The sequence below is a fragment of the Pocillopora damicornis genome, chromosome 13 (assembly GCF_964200805.1).
Source record: "Pocillopora damicornis chromosome 13, jaPocDami1.2, whole genome shotgun sequence".
NCBI classification, from domain to species: Eukaryota; Metazoa; Cnidaria; class Anthozoa; order Scleractinia; family Pocilloporidae; genus Pocillopora; species Pocillopora damicornis.
Genome location: NC_142682.1, coordinates 7,569,117 through 7,588,247, shown reverse-complemented (window position 1 = coordinate 7,588,247; position 19,131 = coordinate 7,569,117). Strand labels below are relative to the sequence as shown.

The following is a 19,131-nucleotide window of genomic DNA, read 5'->3' as shown; positions in this document are numbered from 1 at the left end:
ATGCCGTCTTGATTTTTGTGATTGCTCCTGAGATAGAGAGCATGGTTCTCTTGGAGAGGATTGCAAAAATTGTAAATATATGAAGCAACCTTTTTTTTTAAGGCGTATGCGGTCTTTTGAGTGCCGAGAACTAGTGACAGAACCAAAGTGTCAAATATCTTTGTTGCACCTGCTGATATGCAAAACTTGCTGAACTGTCCGCATCATACACTCTTTCTTCCTTTTTAACTACCGTCGTCGTAAATCTCTTTCTTGACCAATTCTATTTCCTTTGTCATGTCATCCTGCATAAGGTGCAAACAAGTGAAATGTCAATTTAATGTAAGTGCAAGTTATTATACCTATGGGGTTGATGATGTCAAAGCCCCATGGCAGTTCTCCAGAACAAGTTTCATTTCTACTTTTGCAATACTGTATGATATCACTACAAGGTTGACAATACTGTTATTGTTTTAATTAAGTCATCTAATTTTATCAGTTTTGTTCCAAGGGGATACAGGCTTTCAAAACAACGACGACTTTCATCCTTACTGATACTATTAGTTGTAGAAGTTCTTTCTTTTTAAGGCCGATAATAAGTCTCATGAGAGCATCGGATTGTAAGTAAGTAAGTAAGTAAGTAAGTAATAACTTTATTTAACGAGGGTAGAGACATTGATTACTGGTCACCCAGTAGTTTTCATAATTTTCATAGTTTTTCAGTAGTTTCCTCCTACAATTAAAGTACTAAAATGTATCAATTGAATAATTGACTACCTATATAATCTACAAACTAAAATTACATTAAGAACTACTATTAAAAGAATATTGATTGATATTCTACTAATGAAACTAAAAAGTTTTACGAATCTTAAAATGATCAAGAAAAGAAGTCATACTACGGTAAAATTTAACTAAGTAATTTTTAAAATTAGTATGAGAGAGTGTCTTTGGTTCGGGATCAAGAGCGTTCCACAAACGGCAAGCACTTGAGTGAAACGTTCTAAGGCCAGAGTTCCTTTTACAAGCTGGTGTTGTAATATTGTTATTAGAAGCGGATCTCGTGTTATAATTATGGGTGTTACTTATATGTTCAATATATTTATTAAAATAAGCCGGGAAATCTCCTTGATTTATTTTATGAAGCAAATAAAGCTTCCTAATGCGTATGATATCATCTATAGGCAGCCAATGTAATTTGTAAAAAAGCTTGACTGAGTTTTCGTGAGTATCAGCATCTAAAATAAGCCTAGCACATCGTTTCTGTCGTCGTAAAACTCTTTGGAGATTACCAACGGTACAGTTGCCCCAGACTGTACAACAATACTCTAGTATTGGCTTGATGAGGGCATTGTAAAACATTTTCCTGCAAGCAAAGGTTAAATAAACCTTTGCTCTTTTAAGGAGACATATTCTAGAGTTTAACTTTTTAATCAAACAGTCAATGTGTAAGTTCCATGAAAGGTTTGAGTCAATGAGAACTCCGAGCAGCTTTTCCCCTGCCGCTTCCTCTAATTTGATATTATCGATATAAATTTCCATTGTAGTCTCGCTGCTTTGGGATAGCCTTTGAACAGAACCAATTAGCAGGTGTTTGGTCTTCTTTGTGTTTGGTATCATCCTGTTCAATTTAAACCAACTGTTGGCCTTGTCTAGACTTGGATTGTCACAGAATGCATGTAATTTCAAAAGGTTGAAAAATAAAGTTGTCAAGTGCATATCAGTTTTTGATGCACAGGTGAAGGATTAATGAATATAGTTTTTATTTGGAATTTAACCAGTGGGGGAGGTGTTGCAATTGACCAGCAATCTTCATTCAGTAATTTACTTTTTAACAGGAAGCCCAAAAGTTTTATTGGTTTTATTTCACATTTTTTCATCCTTTAGAAAGGATGAAATTCCATTCAGAAGCTGAGGATGTCTTTGCACCTATGCTTCCACAAATGGTGCTGTTCTCGTCTGTTTGGGTTCAGGGGTAGTTTGGTCGGAATGAAGTATTCAAATTAATGAAATTAGTCACATCATAATCCTACGTGGAAAATGCTTTCCGGTCTTATCAAAGTATATCACAAGTGTTAACTATTGCTAATTTCTAGCTTCCAAATCTGATGATGTTTGTAAGACAAATACTTCCAAAACGTTTCTTGCTCTCTAATAAAATCCGCACTTTTTCCCCCATTTCCTATAAAATCTTCCTGGATACAACTACCGCTATCTGTCTTTTCTTTACTCGAAATTGATCTTTTGTGTTTGGGTATTTGTAGTGTTTGGTCCTATTTGGATAAATACCTTGGCTATTATATAATCTTTATTCCATTGGTTAGCACACCTTTGACCGCAGTCACGTGATTATGCTCATATATCATCGTGTGTAATTAACTTCATGGCATTCTAATAAAGCAGTTGTGTAGAGCACTTGGTCTGTGCACGCTTTACTCTATAGTAGTATATGACGAACCCTAATATACAACAGTATTCATCCCTACTGGTTACAATTCATTTCAACAAATATTTGTACTAAAACAAATTTCTGGTAAATTTCAGTTTTTGCTTCAGTGGGTACTTCCAAGATAACATCCTTCGCATCAATCGCTTTCACCACCATCCCAAAACGTTACTTTAATTCATGTTTGTAGATTTTTGCCTTGTGAAAGCAATGCGGTGGGGACTTTCTCCTACATACCACACAATAAATAACAAGATTTACAACATATCCAAATGAAATATTTGGCAAAAAGATAGAGACAACAAGACTTCTTGTTGAAACGAGAGCGCTTTGAGCAAAATAACGTTTTTGGTATAAAATTATTTTTCATAAACTCATGTTTGATCATCACCCAGTTTTTAATTCTTGCTAAAGTGCGAGGTTCATCTGCAGGACCAGAAAAGATGGATCAGACTCAACAGGTCGGACCTTTATTCGCTTGTTTGAACGGGGATTGGTAAACCGCTTTCCAATCAATCATTTCGTTAATTTCAAGTCAAGTTGCAATCCGCAATCAATTTCCTCTGTCAAGAACTAGGTGCTTCATAGAAACCAGCTTATTGTAAATCTGTGTCATTGACTAAGCGTGAGGTCAAGATGGCTGAATATTGGCCGAGTTATTATTATTATTTTTTAATTTTTGCAATAGTTAATTGCACTTGGGCATTGAGTATGTTAGTCGTACTCTCTACACATTCGTTGATAACAAAAGCTGATCCATATTTTAGGGTGTTTTGTTTTGTTTTTTTTCGAATTATTACACGGACACTTTGGCGCGGATTAGTACGCAAGGCATTTCGCTGCGCATGCTAGAAGTACCATCAACCAATATCATCTCGAACTCAGAGTTCCCTCGGCTGTGTGCATACATGTCATGCTGAAACGTCCGAGATGTGCTTGCAATGCAGTTGGCCACGCATACTGAAAGTAGCACCTTGTGCGAACGGACAGTCGAATGGGCATGTCTCGGCTTGATGGGTTCCAACCATTTTACATTTGTATGGGGCTTCTTTGTGCGCGCTGCGGGCTCCGCTATCATTAACAGATAATCACATGATTTTTCCTTGTGCAATTTTGAGACAAATCAGAACTCGTAAATTTTTAAGACACTTCAAATTGCAATTTTGTTAACTTTTAAAAACTTACTCGAGCTGTGGTATCCGCACTCGAAATCATCTGATAACCCGTACAAATCTATTTTGGACGTGATTTCGCAGTTCAAGGAACTGTATTTCTTTTTCGTCCTAAGTTACCTGTATTGTGAAATAATATATTTTACGCCTTAAAAGGGGAGTATAGTTGCAGTAGAAGGGAAAGAGGAAATAAAGATTAAAAGGATTTAAAAATCAGCTGATGGTGCTAGAGAATCATTCACTTCGTGGCACGATATTTCGTACCTTTCGAGAAATGTTTGCGGTTTCGAGCTCAGTCGTCTGTGAAGCGTACAGAAAAAATAGTGAAAAAGAGAAGGAAAGCTTTGTTAGATAAGAATAAAACAAATTGTGTTTAATAACTTATCTCTTTACCCTTACATGTATATTCATAAGTCCCCAGTTTGTATTCAAATTAGTGTTTACCTTCAGCAACCAATATCTCGTACTTACGAGATGTCAATCCTGATATTAACATTTAAATGATTCATCAAATCAAAGAAAGTCCTCCTACATATGTGTTTTTTTGCATTGTATAGTAAAATGATGGTGACATCTCAAACTTCAATACTTTTGCTTCTTGATGCAAATTCATTGACCAGTTGGGTAAACACGCAGTTGTTTCGCAAACCACTCATAGATGATAAATATCCTGCACTGTTTAATTATCAAAGATAATTTCCTTAAAAGCTTCGGATCCCCTGCGTGAAGGAATAATTTTGTCGTCCATGATATTGTTGGAGTAGAACGAAAGAGTGTTTAGGCAGACTAAGATGTCATAAAATTACCTGTTACAATGAATGAATATAGAGTTCTAATTCATGTAAGCATTTTTACAGATTCTTGAGAGAAATTGGCATCTCTTGTGACAGAATAAGCATTTCGTGTTCAAGTGAACGTCACTGAGGGAGTCTGTTTGTAAGTTTTATTAAGAAAGTGACGTGGAGGTAATTTTGGCTGGGCAGCTGCAATTGGGGCGAAATTATATTTCGTTGACTGCAGTTATAAATTACCTGCAGGAGAAAAAAAAAGAGAAATGATGGGAATATTCTCAGGCTTTAACATTAAATTTGTCTCTAGTTGTCTAGAAAAGCGATTGTCCTAGGTAAAATGTCATATAAAAGATCCTTTTCAGGAAACGGTAAGTCTCATTTTTTTTTTTTAATGCTCGATCGCTCACTTGAAATTTATTTGCGCAATTTTAAGCCTTATATTTACAAATTTTATATCACTTCTGATATTATCTCTCTCTTTTCAAACAAAGTTTCCCTATGTTAGAAACATCTAGAGAATGTTATGGAATCTAACCAAATAAAAGGTAGCAGAGTTGATTAATTATTACTGAGAAGTAAGGTACTCTGATAGATGGTAATACCTGCAAAGCGCAATCATCCAGCAAGGTAGAAAGTGACAGGTATTTTCTTAAGACAGACAGTCCGCATTTACATTTCAATTAAGGAAACGCTGCTTTGGCAGTCAGTTAATCTGAATCATATCGCAAATGTGTAAGTGATTGTGGCCGTTTGGGAGCAGTCTAAACGATATATCCCTTGTTGCAATTATAGGTAACTTACAAGAAAAAGAAAGCTACAATTTATTGTGCTGAGAAATGATGTAATTCGTACTTAATCCACGTTTTAGACTCGACAGACAATTATTTCGCGCATTTGAAATAGGTAAATGTTGCTTTGGAAGTTTTATTTAACTATTTTGAGAAAACTCAGTTCATCTGGTCGTGGCTGAGTGGGTGCTGTTTCGAAAAAGAATACTCTTCGTTGTTGTCACAGGTTATCCACAAGAGAAAAAAAACACTGAATGATGGCAACAACAAATTCGACAGGAGGTGGAATGCAAACAAAAACAATTCAAGAAGAACTTTATTCCCTCTCTTTGGAAACAGTATCACAACAACACTTATTCTATCTATTGGTAGTCAACATTTTCCTCTCTATTGGCGCAGTTCTTTGGAATTCTCTTATCCTTGTTGCCTTTCGCAAAGAATCCTCCCTTAGTCCGCCCTCCAAACTCCTTTATCGTTGTCTGGCGACAACTGATTTAATGGTTGGTGTTGTTAGCCAGCCTCTCGCTACTACTTATTATATGTCCATAGTTTACGAACACTGGAGTATTTGTCGATACGCAAGGTACGCAGCCTTCATGACAAGCTATGCATTATGTGGAGTATCCTTGTCGACGATGATGGCCATAAGCGTGGACAGACTTCTCGCCCTGCTGTTGGGGCTGAGATACAGACAAATTGTTACTCTGAAGCTTACATTTTTCTGTGTGGGTATATTTTGGGTAGTATCTTCCGTCCCTACTTCATCTTTCATTTTAGATGACCGTATCGCGCTTTGGTATAGCTCTCTGGGTGTACCATTTTGCTTGGTTATCTCCATCGTCTCGTACACAAAGATTTTCCACTCTCTCAGTCGTCATCAGGCTCAAGTAAAAAATCAACAACAGCCGAGCCCACCGAATGCACTGAACATTGCGCGATATAGAAAGGCAGTACATAGTGCACTTTGGGTACAGTTAGCACTGGTTGTTTGTTATTTGCCATTTGTTATAGTGGATATTGTCATCAGCCATAGTAAAACACATTCATCCCATTTAACCATCACTAGGGAAATATCATTTTCCTTGATTTACTTTAACTTGACGTTAAATCCGTTTCTTTACTGTTGGAAGATTAGCGAAGTGAGACAAACAGTAAAGCAGACAATCAGACAAGCACTTTACTGTTCTTGGATGAATTCATGGATGAATTAATGTTTACAATCGCCATTTAGCTAAGGTTAATAGAAAGGAAACAGGAGAAGAAGAATAAGAGAATTCCCAGGAAATGCTGTAGACATAACAGTCTTTGAAAGTATGTCACAATGACAAAGTATGTCAATTAAATTACGACTCAACATTTATCATAACAGCATCATTTAATACATAGATTTAGGCAAGCCCAAAAGCGGAGCTCGCATTGTTTTTTTTCCCACACGTCTCTTCAACAAAACTAAAGCCCCTACCAAGGATAAAGTGCGTGGTAATATTAATGGATTTTTATTCGCAGCTTCTCTGTGTCTGTGTAGAGGACTGATTATAAGACAGTGCTCGTGGTACAGTTGGCCGCGCATGCTAAAAGTAGCACCGTGTACGGTCGTAGGGTCGTACATCCAAATTTTTTCGGCTTGATGGGTTACTACTATTTTGTATAATTATGGGGCTACGCTCTGCGAGCTCCGCTATTACGTATAGTGTGCCTTTCTATATAAATAACCAAAAGCGCTTTACAATTATAATAACTGAATTCACTACATATGTATGTAGAAGAATCTTAAAATCTATGCGCAACTTTACTGGTAACTAGTGAAGTCCCCTAAGTAGAGGGTTAATATGACAATACTTAGGTGCGCAGTAAACTATCCGAGCGCTTGTATTTATGACCCTTTGAAGTTTCCCAATTTGATCCTCCGCAACACCATATGATAAACTATTACAATAATCTCCATCTGGTAGTAATGAGTGCATGTACAAGCCTTTCAGTAGATTCACAGAACAAATACTTCCTTAATATTCCGGATATTATACGGGTGAGAGTCGAGCCAGGTGCCCAAGTTTCGCATTGAAGAGACAGGAGCCACCTCAGAATGACCAACCTTGATCTTGTTAACAGACATCGTCGATAGATGTCTTTCCGTGCCAATGATTAAGAACTCTGTTTTGCTGTTATTTAATCTCAATTACTCATTCCTCATCTATGCACAAACATCGCGGTTGTTTTTGATCACAGCCGCAGCCTTACTGTTTTTTTGAGAGGAATTAAACGACACATAGTTTTGTATCGTCCGCATAAGTGTAATCTGGGACCCCCTTCCTCCCGGTTCAGGTTAAATTTCTTAGATAGAGATCTGTCAACAGAGGCTTGCTGCATTCTTCCCACCAGATTCCTTACTTATACACACATTTCTTCCACACACACACACATCACTTCCTGTATATATGACAGCTGTATTTTTGTTACGCTGGTGACATTAGATAAATTACTTATAAAAGGCGTATAGGCATTTTATCTGTGCATGCGCGAGTAGAATTAGTTTGGCGCGTTCGGCGCCATCTTGATGTTTTCAACTGGGCGATCGACACCCTTTTGTGACAAGTTTACTAGCATTACTAACTCTATGTTTCTCTCGGTGGCCTCAAAATCCCCTACCAATGTCAGTTAATTGTTTATTTATTTAGCTTTCGGTCTAACTAATGCATTTCCCTTAAAACAATGCGTGAACGTTTTCTAACGAGTCTAAACAGGTGTTGTTTGCTTCATGTTCGTGTGTTATTCAAAACGAATGGCGTCATATTTATTCGGTCTGCGAAATTAGTTTTAGGTAAAGTTTTGGAAGAAGCATGCAGAATAACTTAATCATTAACTTGCTCAAGTATTCAATTATTATAATCCTGCTATTTTTGCTTCTAAAGTCTAATAAACCTTTTGCAGCCTTAAAACTGCCATTTTTAAACCTAGTAATCCATTCTTCCAGTCTTGCATAACCATTATTTCTAGATAATTCAAATGTTGCTGACATTTCCAGAGGAACTGGTGGCGTTAATACCTCCTTGTAAACGGTGTGTGTGGCTTTCAATAAGACAAATACTTGTTTGATGAAAGAATATCACCATTGACTTGTCTTGCGGCACAATCAATACAGCTGCAAATGATAAATGCATATGCTCTCCTCCAACTCTTAGTTTGACCCAACAAAAAGACACACACAACCCTTGGGTGCGGCCCGCTGCAAGGGAAGCGCTCGGTCTATTCTCCGAAAAGACTAAAGGATAGATGACATATCATAGAAAAGTAATGTATTAGTAAAAAAAAAATACAATCCATGTAACATTCAGCTCCAAAGATCTAAATCACAAGCTAACTGACATGGGGTCGTGGAACAACAGCTGGGTGAAAAACCTTCCCATTAGTCCACTTGCACCCAGGAGGAAAACCCCAGACCAGCTGTACCCCAAATACAACGGTCCCCCTGGCATGACCAACTAAATAGATACTACAATATGTTAAAAGCGTTACACACGAGAAAACTAAATACCTAAAGCCTTAAAAACCGACAGACGTGAAGATAAAGAATCTTAAACATACCCGTCCTTAGCCGAGTCATTAGCCCAGTGGCCATGACGTTTAGAGCAGCAGTAGCCCCGCCACCCCTAAGGCTATGCATACCAATGGCAGAAATATCTGGTACAATATCTTTAAAAGCTTGTAGCACTAATACTCTAGACCGCGAATGCCTTAAGAATGGCTGCCTGTCAGGATCGAGAATCGTCCGTCAACGACCATTTTGGTGAAATGCTCATATTTTGCTCAAAGATACCCTTTTATAAACTATTTTCAAAAATCATGTTTTTAAGTTTCAGCGATTCTTAAATTTATATAAATTTGCCAAAATCTGAAAACGCGGTTTTCAGGCTTCCGGAGCTCAGGCTCAGCATGACGTACAGTCAAAAATTAACTGCAAAAACCAAGCCCCGTTTAAGGATTAAAATGTAATCAATCAACGCCAAACTTCACACGATATTAGGACAGCTATTCTTATTCAATTCTAGTTAATAAACTTTTTTGGGGCACATCGATTTTGGGATTATTTAAGCCCTTGAAAGAAGATCCTCACAGACAGAGTAAAATGGCGGCGAAAAACGGGTGATATTTCACGCGAAAAAAATGTACCTGGTACCACATATTTTGGATTTTCAACAACATATTCGTGAAATATTGCTATTTTCCATTTACTGTGAAAAGTATGATGTCCGGAATCGCATTGCTTCCCTTCGAAAATGGCAGAAATATTTGTGACTTTGAGTGAGAAAAATGACGCAAAGTGTGTAAACAAACAACAAGGTAATTTAATCATACTGAGTTGTTAAATCTCCAAATTAAATCCGGTCTCCGCTGTGTCGGCTTGTAGCTTGGAAAATGTAAAGACAAGTAAACTGTTCCGTAAGATATTTGAAAAGGTTCTACAAAATATTTTTGGGCTAAAAATCTGCAAGTGAATTACATATTACATTAGCACCATCTCATATTCAAGTAATGCAAAAGATACATTCGAGAGAAGCTACTTAGTAGATTAGTATTTGATTCCATGCTGATAAATAAGATATTTTTTTATCTTTTACTTTGGGAACTCATTTTCTGTAGGTATAAATACATCGAAAGGCGACTTTTGACTTTCAAAGTAATTAAATGCAAGACGACAGTTCTTCTTATCCTTGTAATTATCAATGTCACGCAACGTAACGCCATTGAAAACGTATCGGGGGTGCCGAAACATACCCGCGTAGAAACCGTAAATCAAATAATGATAAATTAAATTAGAGAGAGAAATCCCGCACTTTAAAATGAGCCGAAAGAAATGTAGGTTGAATACTCTCACGTCCGTCAGTTTGCATGTGTCGGCTACCAGATGAGTAAACTTCATTACCGATATGAAGACCATAAAAGGAAAGTGAGGGTCAACATCGGCATAATTAAAAGAAAAACAGAACAAAACGGAAGAACTTCTAATTACTTTACGTGCTTTTGTAAAAATGAGATAACTAGTAACTGACGAATAGAAACGAGTCACCGTTAATTCGTTTCTTCCTCACTTTTCTATTCTGCTAAACTAAAGAGAAAGTCAACATCACGATGACTTTTGGCAAGTACATTTGCTGACAATCTCTTTCAGTAGAGCCAAGTAAGGGGACTTTTTACGCATGGGCTTTGATGGAATATCGAGGCCAAGGTCTTCACACATGTACTGCAACATGGGTAGCGTCAAGATCTTCAAAGAGTCATTTAGCGCCATTTCACAAAGATCGTACTGACCGTAGATCAAGGGATGGTCAAGTTGTATTGACGCGACAGTCTCCTTTGCCTCACTAAAATTACTCTCCTCTTGAGCTTCTTGGATATCAACCTCGTCAGGATCTCTCTGGCGTACTAAGGCACTCTGTCTTGAGAAGAAAGAGGTGATCTGGGTGGTTGTGAGGAATTCCGATGACTGGATTAGTCGTGCACCATCGGTGCCCCGGGCACGCCGCATTTCTCGAGCAATTACCTCTGTGTCGAGCTTGTGGCCTGTCGTCTGCCCTATTCGAAATTTAGATAAAAGGTACGACTTTTGCTTTTCACTGAATCTGTAAGCCTTCCTCACTACTCTAAGAGCCTAGCCTTCTTTCAGAGAAACACGAGAATCTTCCTGTCGCACAGGGGCTTGAAGAGATGGCAGCTTTCCCACACCTTCCTCCAAATATGATTTGTAGGCAATTTTTGCCAAGTCCATTAGAGAATGTTTTTCTGGTACCCTGCTACATTTTTCGAGTGACAAGTGCTTTTCTAAGGCTGAAAGCCTTTGAAAAACATGAGTGCAGCCGTCTTGAGGACATGAATACACCCCTGCTGCCTGGCCACGTTATATGGAAGCTATCTCTTCAGCCACGTTTTCTTCCCCTGACGATTTGTGGGGGGTACTTTTAAAGAACGGAAATCTCTTGCAGAAAATGATGGTCGCAGGATCCCTTGTCCAGGACCTTCAAAAGTAATAAGAGAAATATAAATATGACAGCCATACAGCTAAGAAATAATTATCTTGCATCAATGCAACGCGTAACCCTTAAAGGCAGCCCACGACAGAACACCATGTTAGAGAAGCACTAGGTACTGTTGCGGGACATACAGCAAACAAAAAAATGTGGGACAGGAATTAGCCTACCAAAGTGCGGCATAGCACCTCCCCTTCCCCACCCCTCAAATAAAAAAAAAGGAAAAAAAGCGGTGTGTTTTACTGGTCAACGAAGGAGCCTTGTCCCAGATTAACAACTGTCTTTGTCTGAAGGGCTTTTTCACGTGTTTTTTCTTACTCGATTTTTTTCCCAATTTCTATGCTCTTATAAAAATGACTCTTTTCCTTTTAAAAACCGAGAGAGATTGAGATCATCAATTCATATTTGAAGCTTACCATCGTCTGTTGTTCAGGTATCTGCACCATTACTCGAGGCTCTTTGGGGTTAGACACAATACTTGCTTCAGCGCCCTCCACCGGCGTCTGTTCATTTGCAACTTGCCCGCAGATGAACTCGTCGCATCGCGTACAAATTGCTTTTAAAAAAAATTAAATAACTTAAATCAATTACTATTCCTAGGTATAAAGTAATCAATCAGTCATCAATCAATGGATAATCAGCTACTCAGACGAGAAAAAAACGTTGGCAATATAAATTGCAAAGTTTCCTCACTGATATAAAATATGCTAGCTTGAGAAAGTTGAAACTTATGGTGTTTTTTTTGTGTAAGGTATTGCAAAAAAACGTGAGAAAAAACAATTTTATGAGAACATTTATCAACAGAAGCAATTCAAATTACGCGACCCAACTGGAACTAAGGTGTAGGAGTTGCAAAAAATATACATCGATTTTCGGCTATCCACACGGTTGCTTCCTTTGGCACTCGAGGACTTATGTGTTGCTAGATCCTTGGGAATTGCACAAAGGGTTTTCCTAGTCCTCCAACGTATGCCAAAGTCTGCCCTATGGCGTGGGCAAATAGTCAGGGTAAGATGTTTTTGCTCAAATGACAAAACACCTATAAAAAATATAAAAGCACTTAAATCAGTTGCAGGACTCATTCATAAGCACAGTAAAGTTACCTGGAAACACACAAAATCAATATTTACCGGCTCTGGCTAATAGCAGCTTCATTTCAGTTCTAGAACCTTCATCTGCACTCAGTCCAAGAGTCGATAGATGTCCAGTTACATCTTTCGAGCAATCCTCGAGTGTAATGCATTCCACCTGACCAGGATAATCAGGAGATCGCCCGCAAGGGGTCACCTTACCAACTAGCGTTATATAGCTACAGAGAGCCATAAAATGACAAGAAATAATAACTTCTGATGAGAGCACGTATGAAAGCTCAAGACTCGTCCGTGAAATAACTTTCCTTAGATCTGTTACGAAATTTAGACCATTTACGCAAGAGCTTCGTGGGCAGTGATGACGTGCAGGCCTCACCACGAGTGAAAATTGTGATTGAATGGTGCGAAATGTTGGAAGCTCAATGAAAGTAAATCAGAGATTGAAGTATAAAAGTGTTACCGTGTAGTTATCAGACCTTGAGTGAAGCTTTTGTTTTTAGTCTTTGGTATATTTCATGATGACAGCCCATTTAGGGTCTCATGTGGTGCGGCCAGTGTTTGTTGGGACCGGATGTAGGTTAATTAGGAACAATTCGCCTTAATACACTGGACTACTCGTAAAGAATGCTGTTCTCCTTCTGTATTCGTTGGAATTCTTGATTTATATATAGACATATATATCTAAAACAAACTAAAACAAAGCCCTTGCAGCTGAAATGTTTAAAAGTCATTCAACAGACTGATCAAGAGATTGTCACATACAATTTTCTTAATCGTAATACATATAATGGTGATTGATGAAATGACTGTAAGAACATTTTCAACGGTGATTTTATTTTCTCTCAGCTCTCACACAACTCCGAATGTACGACTTCCCTATTACTCAATATTTTGTAGAATACTAGCCAAAAATTTCCAAAATTAAAGTTTATTTTAAAACCTTTTTCCACCAGGGAAGGAATGATTAGATTGGCGTTTGTTTACACAACACACATCATCTCGGTCACTCTGGACACAAACATTTGCGGTATTTTCGAAGGGAAGCGGTCCGATTCAAAGCATCAAATTTTACTCAGGAAATAAATAATATCATTATATTACGAATATCAAGTTAAAAGGTTAAAAAGTGAGGTACCAGGTACACTTTTATCGCGTTAAATTTCACCTATTTTTTGCCTCCATATTAAGCGCTCTTTAAGGGTGTTGCTTAGAGGACTTAAAAATTCTCAGTATCAATGTGTACAGAAAAATTAACATAACGAAAATGACTGGGAAGGCTTTTTATTATATCGTGTGAAGTTTGGTGTTAATTGAATTCATTTTAAGCCTTCAACGGAGCTTGGTTTTTACAGTGAATTTTGGACAATTTGATAGGCGGAAAACCGCACTTAAACTGCGTTTTCAAATTTTCGCCAATTTCTAAAAATTTAATAATCGTCGGAACTTTTAAACTTGATTTTTGAAAATAGTTTACCAAAGGGTATCGTTGGGCAAAATATGAGCAATTCACCAAAATGGTCGCTGACGGACGATTCTCGATCCTGACAGGCAGCCATTCTTAAAGGTTTATCCCTAAGCTAATAACCAAAATAAGAGCTATCGCAGGAAAGCCTAGCTCTTTCTAAATAACAGCTCATCACTGCAATCGGACAAGTTGCTTTCCCAGAGGAAGCTACAACAATCGAAGCTCCATCCCTATACTGATCAGTTTTACTTGATTGAATAATTAGAGAATAATACATGGGCATGCGTAGATATGGAATTTCTCTTCGAGTGCTTCACTCGATAGCTTACGATTGAGCGCAGTGAACGGGTGGAATGTTGAGTTGAACACGAGAATCTACAAGCAACCATGTATTATATTGTTTATTATATCAACACAATAGCCCTTTACTGACAAGAAAAGCCGACTTCATTAATGAATGAAAATAAAAGAATCAGCCATCCCCGCATACAAATCGTAAAGTGCGTTGGCGCTAAGGCTCAAGATGAAAAACTGCGTTGAATCATGAGGACAAAAACAACAATGGGCGTAATTTTCGGCTTATCCTCGGTGTATAAACCTCACAACTGACGTCACGAAACAATCTGCATCAGTCAGTGGTAAGTCAATGGATCATTAGATCAATTAGATCACCTGTGTCGAAATAAGCACCAAATTCTTAGTCACGATCATGGCATTTCATGTCAATCGAGAGCTGGTTTTCAGCCGCCATTTCTATTATTTCACAAGATTGAAGTCACAAGAGAGAAGTCACATGAGAGTTGTTCCGGTTTTTCACCTCGCACATAAGCGCGGGGATGACAATTTCCGATGTCCAAGTCCTTTGGCATCAAAGTCTGTATGTCCAAGTCCTTTGGCATCAAAGTCTGTTTGACGAGTATGGTGTAGGAAAGATGAGTTTCCTCACAGAGAAGAACGAAAGCCCAGAAGCATTTCCAAGTTTTTCACCGATAGGCATCAAGGTTGGAGAAAAAGTTTTAACATGCTGTTATATTATGGGATACTTTGAAAAAGAACATCTGTACCACAAAAGAATGTGTCAGATGAGAGCTTCTTCATTAAGTGCTGATCATACATTTAAAGTGTCTGCAAATATTTGCTTTTGGTGTGAGGGAAAGTGGATACAGCTGTATGACAGTTAATTCATAGTTATGAACGAAATCAGCATAGTTTTAGCCTGGAAACTCTGCAAGGGAACAGCTTTCGATAAAGTTATAGATCTGGCCCCGGTTGTTCGAAAGCCGATTAAATTATCCCTCGATTAGAGGTTAATCGATGATTAAATTTCTTATCCCAAGGATAGCTAATCTAGGTTTAAAATAACGTTCCTGAAAGCAGATTTATCCCTTGATTAACTATCCCGCGATTAAGCTGAGGTTAAACCAGTCAAACCGGTTATTAAGAGCTACGCGGCTACGCGCGAAAAAAAATTGGAGAGAAAAAATGGCGGAAAGGGAGAGTGCACATGGAAGTGGAAACCAAACGAAAGACAGAAAAAGAAAGCATAATTTTTCAGTTTATGGGATTGAAGTCATCACCGATAATGTCAAAAAAAATCTCGATTTAATCCAATCCAAATTAACGAATGCTGTGACCAACAAAAAGAAACAAATGCTATGGGAAGAAATAACCCAAGCGGTAAATGCGGTCGGAACAGCCAAGCGAACAGTCACGGAGGTAAAAGACAAGTGGAAAAATCTCCATAGCATCACCAAGAAAGAATTTGCAGAATTCAAGAGGGAGACCAAGATAACTGGAGGTGGTCGGGCTCCAAAGTTGCCAAGTGTTGCCAGCAAAGAGATTATTGAGGTGCTTGAGGACACGCCGGCATTCAGCGGTTTGATTGGCTTTGAGACAGGTTTGTAAACAATTCTCTATTGTTTCTAGGTTACCAAAAATTTTAAAATTGTAGACAGTCAACCGGCCATGTTGTTTCGGCGGGGTTTTCAGCTTATCAATCGCTTTCCCGTCTTTGAGCATAAGAAATGTTCGGACACAAGGGAGGAAAAGATAAGTTTGCATGGTTTTTTTTCCAATATCCGTAACTGTATTAATCAAGTTTTACCTTGTTTAGTTTATTATCCCGTCACATTTCATGAGTGTACTTCACTAAGCGAAGGCTGCTACGGAGAACTCCAAACCGGTTTTCTGCTTTTGCGGCATTTGTAGGGTTGCATTCGATTAAACCCTGTTTAAGCTGAATATAGACGAACGCTCATGACGGACTGTCAGTAATTTAGCAGACATATATATAAATTTCAGCTTCACTTGATTAATTCATATGTCGAAGATTGCATAGCTCCGTCATTTTGGAAAGCGATCTGAGGAGTGAGACAAAAACCTTTGATTTCGAAGAATGTCTTGGATACGGTTTATAATTTGGTTAAAATTCGTTTTGCCAAAGACAAAGTGCTCCTATTGTTTCTTTATTTATCTTGTACTAAGGAGTGTTCTTCAAATATTTACGATCTGCTATTTACATGTATAAATAACTAATTTTTATTATTTCGTTTTGACGCAACTTTGTTTATGTTTGTGATTGACGAAATAATTTGTTGTTGTACCGGTTATCATGTCCTATTTTTTCGATCACTAAACTGTGGTACGGTTCCCGTTGTCGATTCACTCTGATTCCCCTTTATCTGTCTGAAATAAGCTTAACTTTTGGTACATGATTTACAGATTTTATAACCATTTTCGTGAATGATTTCACTGAGTTAAGTCTACCAGTACACAAATTCATTTTATGAAATTGAATAATTTATTTTTTACATGTTTAAGCCTCAGATTCCTTGCGGGAGAGATGCTCCTTCTGTTGTTTCATTTATGTGATGCATAAAACTAAATTCACACTTTTTGAGCCTGAGTGAAACCTTAATTGTGCTTGAAATATTTTGTAGGAGAAGATGCTCATTTACCAGCAGAGTCTGCAAAGACTGTGTTTGAAGAAGACTGTCTGAGCCTTAATGAAGACATGCATTCTTCACCAGCCAAGGCTGATGAACAGAGGAAGCCTTAAAAAAGGATAAGTAATGGCGATGTTTTAAAAATGCAGTACGAATGCCTGTGTACTCAGAAGGAAATGTTGAATCTTAAAAAACAAAAATTGAAAATGCAAATTCATCTTCTGGAGCAACAGGTCAATGCAAACCAAACCTTCGCAACTGCATTAAATGCAAATTTTGTAGTTCCCAACACCGATTCATTTTAAAAGAAGGAATAGTGTAATAAGTCCTCTTAAAGAAATATTTTGGGCAAATGTTGTTCTCATATAATTTATTATAAAACATACACAATGTATTTTGTTCTCAAAATGTATTTTGACATAATAAAACAGATTCTTAAGTCAAACTTATTATAATGTGTTTTTTTCTACCAGAAACCCCTTAAATGCATATATGAATTTTTTACATTTCATGGGAAGTTAAATTAAGAGCAAAACTGATTGCATAAGGCAGAAATACAAAAATTAAAAATTGTGAGAAAAAGGTGTTGCAGATGTGGTCTCGGATGACCTTGCCATCCTCTGGACCCCAGAAGCAAACAAGATTAGGTTGATCATCAGCCTCAGCATAGCCATCCAAAAGTTCCTTTCTCAGAATTGCAATGTTATGTAAAACTGCACATGCTCCAATAATGATGGACACTTTTTCTGGCTTCATTCTGATCTCAGAATGAAGCAGATGGAACCTTCGCTTCCACCAGCCAAAGGCTTGTTCTATTGCCACTCTTGTTCTTTTGTGGGCACTGTTGAACTCTTGCTGCTTGTCAGTGACTGGATTCAGGTAAGGGGTCATCAGGTACGGCTTGCAAGGGTAACCACTGTCACCCAACAGTAAACCATCTTCCAGGGACTGGTGTTGGATATTAAGTTGTTGGCCAATTCTTGAATCCCTAAATATGAAGCTGTCATGGGTGCTGCCTGGCCATCGTGCTACAATGTTGGTAAACATGCCTAAAATAAAACAGCAAAGAAGTTATGTGACCAGTTCTCAGAATCTCATCTCAGTTTATAACAATAATGTACTGCAAAGAGAAACAACAATAATTGTGTCTGTGATGAACTGGGGTAACTGATACAAATATTTAGTTTACTTGGAAAACCTTTTCATTGTTTAATTTTTTTTTTGAAATTTGGGAGACTGCATCATTTTGAAATCCCTGCTGATTGTTGCACTCTGTTGGTCATTAGCTGAGCAATATATTCACAAATATCCCACATTATTTCTTGCTTTTTTCCCTTGTTTTTTACTTTTTTATACTGTCACTAAAATATTGGTGTGATAATTTTGGTAAATTTTCTGTGTGTGTTTGCAAACCAAACTCCACCTATACCATTTGACGCAAAAAATATTTAAAAAAAAAATTTTATCACTACTCCCATTTCCTGAATATGTGAAACTGCAATCTAGTAACTCCCAACAATGCAACCCCATAACAGCTGGTGTGCTAGAAATCTCAATCTAAAACCTTCTGTAAGGGGAGTACCCCTCCCTGCCAAAGGTTATTTTGCAATTTTTATAGAACACTAATTCTGACATTTGAGTATTTTACCTACCTTTGTGATTGCAAATTGCTTGCACATTTATGGAATGGAACCCTTTACGATTGACAAAATCGTTTTCGTTTTCATGTGGTGCCTGAATCTTGATGTGAGTGCCATCAACACAGCCAATCACCCCAGGAAATCCCCCCTTGGTAAAAAAACCGCGTTTGTTTTGAAGTATCTCCTCTTCGGTCGATGGCCACTTGATGAAGTTTCTTTGTTTCTGTGCAAGGGCAAGCAAAACTTGACCGATTATACGGGACACAGATGACTTTGACAGGCCCAGAGTATCTCCAATAACTTGAAGAAAGCTTCCGGAGGCGAAAAAGCGCAACGCTACAAGGACTTGCACAGTTGTCGACAAAGCATGGTTTCGAGATGTATCTCTTTCAAGATCGTCGCGAAGGAGCTCAGATAAAAATTCTATGGACTCTCGGCCAAAACGATATCGACTTCTCAATTCTTCATCAGTAAAATTGGACAGGGAAAAGTCGTCTGGTAGCCTAAATGTCCTTTCTTTCCTTCTTGGGGCGGGCATTAAGCCTAATCCGCCAAGTAATAAGTCGGCCATTTTGTTTTGTTTGGGGAAAGTTTTCCCTCGATTAGTGAGTTAATCCACCTCGCTAGGTGTGTTAAAGTTAACCTTTATTTTAACCCTGGGATAGTGCTAATTGCGCTTTCAGGAACAGAAACTAATCGTAGGTTAAATTTTATTCTTGGGTTAGGGCGATTTAATCGTGGGTTAGCGCTAATCGGCTTTCGAACAACCGGGGCCAGTTGACCAGTTTAAA

General features: G+C 37.9%; 4 protein-coding genes across 4 annotated transcripts; 2 read left to right on the top strand and 2 right to left on the bottom strand.

Annotated features, from left to right (window-relative positions):
* Positions 1-2,858: 2,858 nt before the first annotated feature.
* On the top strand, positions 2,859-6,387 carry LOC113681396 (melanocyte-stimulating hormone receptor-like). The gene has a single exon (XM_027198485.2). It carries the CDS (start codon positions 5,431-5,433, stop codon positions 6,385-6,387), a length of 957 nt encoding a protein of 318 aa, XP_027054286.2. The 5' UTR covers positions 2,859-5,430.
* A 2,837-nt stretch (positions 6,388-9,224) lies between these two features.
* LOC149035289 (uncharacterized) lies at positions 9,225-11,547 on the bottom strand. The gene is made up of 2 exons (XM_089192319.1): positions 10,829-11,547; positions 9,225-10,747 (listed from the first exon to the last, which is right to left on the bottom strand). The coding sequence occupies exons 1-2, from the start codon at positions 10,938-10,940 to the stop codon at positions 10,299-10,301; spliced, it is 561 nt and encodes a 186-aa protein (XP_089048445.1). The 5' UTR covers positions 10,941-11,547; the 3' UTR covers positions 9,225-10,298.
* LOC149035288 (uncharacterized) lies at positions 11,115-12,758 on the bottom strand. The gene is made up of 3 exons (XM_089192317.1): positions 12,330-12,758; positions 11,616-11,755; positions 11,115-11,187 (listed from the first exon to the last, which is right to left on the bottom strand). Exons 1-3 carry the CDS (start codon positions 12,520-12,522, stop codon positions 11,131-11,133), a joined length of 390 nt encoding a protein of 129 aa, XP_089048443.1. The 5' UTR covers positions 12,523-12,758; the 3' UTR covers positions 11,115-11,130.
* A 1,046-nt stretch (positions 12,759-13,804) lies between these two features.
* LOC149035287 (myb/SANT-like DNA-binding domain-containing protein 4) lies at positions 13,805-16,832 on the top strand. Its single transcript, XM_089192312.1, has 2 exons — positions 13,805-15,652; positions 16,695-16,832. The coding sequence occupies exons 1-2, from the start codon at positions 15,238-15,240 to the stop codon at positions 16,811-16,813; spliced, it is 534 nt and encodes a 177-aa protein (XP_089048438.1). The 5' UTR covers positions 13,805-15,237; the 3' UTR covers positions 16,814-16,832.
* Positions 16,833-19,131: the final 2,299 nt, after the last annotated feature.